Here is an 8,231-nt window from a genome sequence, read left to right as displayed (position 1 = left end):
GCTTGTGTGAGCATACATGTCAACTTCGTAAACCAACACTAACAAAGGTGCTTTTAAATCACAAAGCCTTAAAATAGCTTGTGTGAGCATAAATGTCAACTGCGTAAGTCGTATCTAAGAGAAACACCTTTACATTGGCATTGATGAGTTCTAATTAATCATACAGTGATATCTTATGGTGTAAACTTAATGTGTCTAACCTAACAAAACTGAGATTAACTTAGAATTTCTTTAAATAAATTTTTTATCTTGTAAACAAAAATTAAAAAAAAATTGAAATACTAAATAAACATGGTTGCCTAAACTTTTTATTTAAATAATCTTACTTGGCAAAACACTTTGCTTTTATTTTTAATAAAAAATACCTTCGTGATAAACATTTATACCACCAATAATATTTGTATTTTAGCAGATTAATAATTTATATTTTCTAAGAAAATCCAAAATTTAATTTACATGATTTTACAAGCAGCATATTGTGTAGGCAATGCTTTTGCTTGTTTTATGCAGTCTGGTGACTTGTCTTGAAGTTTTAAATAACACATTGTGGCTTTTATTGTGTAGGAAATGTTTTTGCTTTTAAAATCCAGTCTTTCGACTTGTCTGTAGTTTTAAATAACACATTGTGGCGTTTATTATGTAAAAAATGTTTTTGCTTTTAAAATCCAGTCTTTCGACTTGTCTTGGAGTTTTAAATAACACATTGTGGCGTTTATTGTGTAGGAAATGTTTTTGCTTTTAAAATCCAGTCTTCCGACTTGTCTGTAGTTTTAAATAAAACAATGTGGCTTTTATTGTGTAGACAATGTTTTTGCTTTTAAAAGCCAGTCTTCCGACTTGTCTGCAGTTTTAAATAAGACAATGTTATCCAAGTTTATCCATCAAAGATCAAAACAACTTAATCTGAATACAAGAATAATTAATTTTAGGCCATTTAACTTTCCTTTGTAAATATTTGCTCCTTTTCACATTTTTCTTTAGTTTTCTATCAAAAAACCTGTCTTATCTTAAAAATCAATTTTAGAACCGATTTTTTGAAAGATGACAGGTTTTACCAAATGGGAGTACAAAGGTTTTTAGATGGTTTTATGTATTCTTATTCTCTACAATGTCACTAGAAAGTAAAATTTCAACACATTGTTACTTAAAAAGCTTTTTATATAAAAATAATTAAAATTATACTTTAAAGAGGATTTGTTATAAAAAGAGTAAATAAAAATATCTAAACATAAGAAATGCTAGTTCTAGCTTTGTCTAACAAGAAATTGTGTATTTAGCATTGAGAAACATTAATTTATTAAAAAATAGTAGTTCAAGCCTTGTCTAACAAGAAATTGTGTATTTAGCATTGAGAAAACATTAATTTATTAAAAAATAGTAGTTCAAGCTTTGTACAAGCTTTGTCTAACAAGAAATTGTGTATTTAGCATTGAGAAAACATTAATTAAATAAGAAATGGTAGTTCTAGCTTTGTCCAAGCTTTGTCTAACAAGAAATTGTGTTTTTTTAATTTTTAAACAATTTATTCCTTCTTATTTTACCTCCTTTTAATCACCATTTTTAGTTCTCCTGTTTGTTTCTTAAACAAAAATCACTTTAAAAATTTTTAATCAAAACTTCTAAAAGTAAACAAAGTTAGTGGGTGTCTTAAAAGATTTTCAATGTGATTAAGTAATTCTTCTTTTATTTAGTCTAAATTCTTTTTCTATTTTACACTCATTGACTTCTCTTTTCCTCTTCTTTAAGTTTAACTAAAATAAGAAGTGTCAAAAGAATAAAAAAAAAGTGATCAAAAGAATTAATCATTTAAAGAAATTGGGATTTTTATTTATAAATTCAACTCAAATGTGACTTCTTCTGTAATTTTTAATTTTCACATGTTTTCTTATTTTTTTGAGTTTGTGCTTTTATTTCAATAATTCCAAAAAAAAAACTATAAATAAAAAAATGAATTTTTACCCATGGACATTTCAGAAGACTCAGTAATTAATAATGGGACACCAATTCCAGGCCCAGCAACTAATCCTGACGCCCAACCAATTCCAGTCCCAGATACTAATAATGACGAGGCCGAAAATAGTTCCAGCTTTCCTACAATGTCACTAAATTTGAAGGACAAAATAAGGGAGTTTAACAATGCTATTAAATCAAACAAGCGTAAAACGTTTTTTTATTTATTTATACTAATAATAATCTTATTTGTAGCTGTTAAAGCCTACAAAACAGAACTTTTTGAATTAGCTAAAGGGCTTTTAACTGGTAAAAAATCCTGTCCTCTTCTTGATACTACAGTAAATCAATAAAATTTCTTTTATTATTTTTTTGTTATTTGAGTTGTATTTATAAAGCTTTAAAGTATTCTTAATTTCATATCTTAAATTGCTATAACTTAGCTACTCTGTAACCTCTTGGGTGGTGTACGCATAACTTTGCTTTTATATTTATTGAGAACTCAGACACTCTAAATGATAATTATTGACAAAAGAACTTGAATATTCAGTTTTGATAAAAATTTACTAAAAAGTGTCAAGTATTTCACTTAGAAATGTCTGGCGCTTTACATTCTTATTATTTCACTTATAAATGTCTAACGCTTCAGCTTTTTATTATGAACATAATAAATGTCTAGCACTTCGCCTTCTTATTATAAACATAATTCTAGGACTTCAGCTTCTTATTATAAACATAATAATTCTATAATATTCAGCTTTTTACTATGAAAATAATAACTTTACTGATCCACATTCTTATTATAAACATAATTCTAGGACTTCAGCTTTTTAGTATGAACATAATTCTACTTTCACATTCTTATTATAAACAAAATAACTTTACTGTTCACCTTTTTATTATGAACATAATTCTAGGACTTCAGCTTTTTAGTATGAACATAATAACTTTACTGTTCCACATTCTTATTATAAACATAATTCTAGGACTTCAGCTTTTTAGTATGAACATAATTATACTTTCACATTCTTATTATGAACATAATAACTTTACTGATCCACATTCTTATTATAAACATAATTCTAGGACTTCAGCTTTTTAGTATGAACAGAATTCTACTTTCACATTCTTATTATAAACAAAATAACTTTACTGTTCACCTTCTTATTGTCAACAAAATAACTCCAATATTCTTTGTTGCTTTTTCAGCCTGCTCTATCTCGAATAATTTTTGGCAATTATTCGAATTTAAAACCCGTAATTCTTCCTGTTTTTTCTAATTAAATGATTTATTGTCTTATTTAACAATTATTTTTATTGAAACTCAATTTTTTTAAATTCCGTCAAAATTTAAAATTTTTTAATTTGCCCAATGGATTCTCAAAATGTTAAAACTGAATTTAGACAATTAAGAGATACAATTTATACATTTTTCTATTATTCTAATAAACCTGTAAGTCTTAATGAACTTATTTTACAATTTAAAAATCATAAAAAATCAATAATTGAGAAAGTGTTAGAAGATTTAATAAAAAAAGAAAAAATATTTCTTAAATTAGTCGGTAAAAGTAAAATTTATTGTTTAACTCAAGATATGACATTTGAAATTAATGAAAATATTTATACTGAAGAAATTGATAAAAAACAAGATCAAACAACTGAAGACAAATTATTGAGATATTTAAAATGGAACTGTGATAAAATAAGTAAGGAGTTAATAAAACATAAAGAAGAAAGTAAAGAATTAGATTTAAAGTTAAATGTTTATTCTAATCAGATGAATGTTGAAGAACTTACTAGGGGAATAGAAGAATATAAAAAATATATTAAAGAATATGAAAAGGAAGACAAGACGGGATTTGTAAGTAGTGTAGATTTTAATAAAAGAAAGAAAGAGCATTTATTTATTAAAAAGGAACTTTCAAGAAGATCAGAATTATTTAAAGAAATGATAGAAAAAGTAAGTGATGGCTTAGAGAAGAGTAAAACAGTGTTTTTGGAAGAAGTTGGTTTATAAGAGAAATAAATACAATTTATTAACAGTTTGATGGAATTTTTAATTAATTAAAGTCAAATTTATTGGTGGTGATGTGATCTTTAATTATTTAAAGTCAAATTTATTAGCTGGTGCTGGAATTTTTAATTATTTAAAGTCAAATTTATTGGTGGTGATGTGATCTTTAATTATTTAAAGTCAAATTTATTAGCTGGTGCTGGAATTTTTAATTAATAAACATACAATTTATTGGTGGTGATGTGATCAATAATTAATTAAAGTCAAATTTATTAGTGAGGATGTGATTTTTATTTAATTAACATACAATTTATTGGCTGCTTGCGGCATTTTTAATTATTTAAAGTCAAATTTATTAGTGAGGATGGGATTTTTATTTAATTAACATACAATTTATTGGCTGCTTGCGGCATTTTTAATTATTTAAAGTCAAATTTATTAGTGAGGATGGGATTTTTAATTAATTAACATAGACGGCGTTGGGCTAGTGGTCGGCTTGCTGATTCACTCCTGAGCTGCCCGGGTTCGAACCTCGCTTTGGTTGGTAAAAGAACGAGAATCGGGACGCCGTCACAAAAGTGGGCGCTAGTCGTAATGACCCCACTATAAAAAGACTAGCATCAGGCCCTGATCGGGCCTTGTAAAAACAACCGATCTCCTTGGGTAGTGGCGGCAACAATAACTCCCAAGGCAGTAGAAAGCCTACGTAAGCATAGCGCAGGGGTCTGTAGAGAGCCCAAGACAGTATGGTACTGTCTCTAATTATAACGCCAGCTCAAGGTCAATGGGACACTTAGTCCTAAGGCTAACCGACTGTCGGCAGAGGGATTAAGCTGGCATAAGGGCCGTGGGGGGTTTACGCAGCAATGCGGTTCCCCGACCGGATTACAGAGAAACACACGAAGAAAACTAACAAAGTATTAACAACTACAGCTTAAATAAATCCGAACATTTTTTTTTTCTTAATTAATTAACATACAATTTATTGGTGGTGATGTGATCTTTAATTAATTAAAGTCAAATTTATTGGTGGTGATGGAATTTTTAATTAATTAAAATACAACTTATAGGCTGTTTGTAGCATTTTTAATTCTTTAAAGTCAAATTTATTAGCTGGTGCTGGAATTTTTAATTAATTAACATACAATTTATTGGCTGCTTGCGGCATTTTTAATTATTTAAAATACAACTTATAGGCTGTTTTTAATTCTTTAAAATCCAACTTATTGTTATCTCAAGACCTATTAGACATTAAGAGTTATTTATTACTACTTAAGCACAAATTATTATCAGACTGTGTTTTGCTTAATTATTTAAAGGCAAAGATAGACATAAAAAGTGTATTTATTAATTATTATTGGCTTAAATAGGCATAAAAAAGCCTTAACTGGGTTCGAAGGTAATAAAATTAAAAAAAATCTTGGGGTTTTACCTTTTTGATGAGTCGTAATGAATTTTAAAGTAGTGAAATATATATTAAAGGCGAAAAGAATATGTAAAATTGTTTATCTTTGTTACTACTTAAAATATTAATGACATTTGGGGATTAATCTTGGCCGATTAAACAAATATAGAAAAAAAATATTAAAAGCTGCCTTTTAGCGTTTTAAAGTCTAAGACAGTGAGGTACTGTCTCTAATTAAACTCCTAGTTAAGGTCAATGGAACATTTAGTTCTAAGGCGAGTCAACTTTCGACAAGAGGTATTAATAGCTATAAGGCTGTGTAGAGTTGTAGGGGAGACCTGATTTTTGCTGCATTTGTACTACTTTTAATAAATACCCTTTTTTTAGTGTTTTAAAATCCATTCTATATATTTCTTTACCACAGGCCATCTGAAAAATAAAAAATGCATGATATTTACTACATCAACTAAATTAACAGTTTCGATTACAACATATGTTATTTAAATATTGAAAAGTTTTAGATAATTTAACAAACACGTGAAATTCTTGTCTGGTGGGTGAGATTACTAATATCACAGCAATTTTTTTTATCTTTTGCAACTTTTGTGTTGTTTTGTGCCATACGAACTAATTAACTCCACATTGCGACATAAAAAACTCTCTATAAATTAATGGTACTGCCATGTGCCATCAAAGATGGCCTACCCTCTTCATTTAATAAGTATTAAATCATTGAGGGTATTAAAGGATTATATTAATAGAGGATAACACAAGGGGTACAATTAATATTAAAGTGGTGTAAATTAATGGAATCAACAAAATACAAATAAAGTAAATTAACGGAATCTACAAAATACAAGTAAAGTAAATTAACGGAATCAACAAAATACAAGTAAAGTAAAGTAAGGTAACAAATAATATGCAAGTACTTAAAATAAAGATGCAATCAATAAATAAAACGTTGTAACTTAATGGTACAATAAATAAATAATTTTTATATGGAAAATATATTATTATACCGCTATAAAGAAATCCTGCACAAATAATAATGGAAAATTTATATTTAAAATCTATATGAAGTTGAGGTGTGTTTAAGATCTTAAATTTAACTTTCAAAAATTTATTTTTGAGGCTTAAAACTCACAAAAAGAGATATAAATGCAGCACCTGTCAATGATGCTTCATTATCCGTAATTATTTCAATTTGATTATTTCCTGCCGTAAATAAAGATTCGTTTTTTTCAATAAATGATGTAATTTCCTGCCCTAACATGTCATAATCAACTCTGGAATTAATAACCGTTCCATTGGCAATTATAATTAACTTATCCCCTTTCCAAGAAGCAAGTAAAATTGGCGCCAACAGTTTGTAGGCACGCCTTTTGAGTTGATAAATTGTTCTTAAAATTAAATTATTAATTACATTCTCTAATGTATATTTCATTTTTTTGTTGGGGAATTTTTTCGGTTTGTAAAGTTTTAAATAAGATTCCTCAAGTTTCTCATTAAAAATAGTCCATGTTAAGGGGACATATTCACAATTTAGATTTTTTTTCAAGATTTTTTCAATTTCCAAATTTAAAATTTCTAGCATTTTCATACCTGCAACCGTGATCTCCAATGGGAAAAGATTGCTATCTTTTTTAATCAATTCCTTTGACGTATTATCCAACAATTCATCAGATATCTTAAATTTTGCCATATTAGAATCAATGATTTCATAACCGTGATCAGTTTCAATAGAAAACCCTGAATTAGTACCCGTTCCAACAATTAAGGCAATTGGATTTTTAACCCCTCTAGCAATTCCTGATACATAAGTAGCTATAACATCATTAAGAACACAATTAATCTTTATGTTGATCTTACTCTTCTCAAATTCTTTATTAAGATCGTCGACAACATTTGAACCTACAAGATCTGTTGTATTAAAAGCAAATGCCTTTTCACATGATGCAACTGTAGCAGAGCCTAACGTTTTTTGTTTTAATGGATAAGAAAATGTTAAAGCTGCAGAAATTGGTTCCTCTGATTCCAACCCTTCTGTATTATCTTTTAAATAAAGAATAGCTTTTTTTGTTACCCATTCAAACCATTTCATTTTAGCCATGTCTTCTTTTTTTTCATCACCGTTATTATAATGGTAATTATTTTGTTTTAAAATTACAAATTTTGGGTTGGGATTAGAATCTGTATAATTAATTTGAATAGTAGAAATTTTTAAAGAGCTTCCACCAACATCAATCGCAAGCTTTACAAAACTAGCATCAGAATCAAGAGCAGGGTTGAATTTTTCAATAGCAACGGGATCAATTAAAGATTCATGAAAAACATTTAGTTTTGTTTTCTCTGAATCTATTAATTTTTTATATTCCTTAAAAATTTCTACTTGATGCTCATTATTTACTTCTGGGAAACTTTCTACTATTTCTGAGTCTTCAATTAAGTTAAATTCAGCATTTATGTAACAAAGTCGCGCGAAGTTAAGTAGGCAAATTCCAAACATCTTATGGGGTAATTTTCTGAAACAATTTATAAATGATAAAAAAATAAATGAAATTTCAAATTAAATATATTTGTAAATAGAATTTTATGACATCGGGGTAACTTTAACATAAACAACTGTATTGGTATTTTCCTAATTTCTTTTTATAAAATTTTAATCCTCTATTTTATCCAAACAATATATTTAGTTGATGATATAATTTTTTAATTAAAGAAACTTTTAAATTTAAAAATAAAACATAAAATATTATTTTTAGACATTTAAAGCCAATTTTAACAAGATTTATTATAAATTGTTACAGGCGCCTGTCAATTTTGATTAAATCTCGAATTTAAATGATTGGGTTCGAGATTTAA

At 27.4% G+C, this 8,231-nt stretch overlaps 1 protein-coding gene across 1 annotated transcript; it reads right to left on the bottom strand.

The window, feature by feature from the left end:
• Nucleotides 1-5,784: 5,784 nt before the first annotated feature.
• On the bottom strand, nt 5,785-7,479 carry LOC143922087 (uncharacterized). The gene is made up of 3 exons (XM_077445354.1): nt 7,239-7,479; nt 6,972-7,193; nt 5,785-5,798 (listed from the first exon to the last, which is right to left on the bottom strand). Exons 1-3 carry the CDS (start codon nt 7,477-7,479, stop codon nt 5,785-5,787), a joined length of 477 nt encoding a protein of 158 aa, XP_077301480.1.
• Between the last annotated feature and the right edge of the window lie 752 nt (nt 7,480-8,231).

Source organism: Arctopsyche grandis, unplaced genomic scaffold (genome assembly GCF_051622035.1).
Source record: "Arctopsyche grandis isolate Sample6627 unplaced genomic scaffold, ASM5162203v2 HiC_scaffold_350, whole genome shotgun sequence".
Lineage (NCBI taxonomy): Eukaryota > Metazoa > Arthropoda > Insecta > Trichoptera > Hydropsychidae > Arctopsyche > Arctopsyche grandis.
The sequence above is the reverse complement of the archived record's forward strand: the minus strand, read 5'-3'. Positions and strand labels throughout refer to the sequence as shown.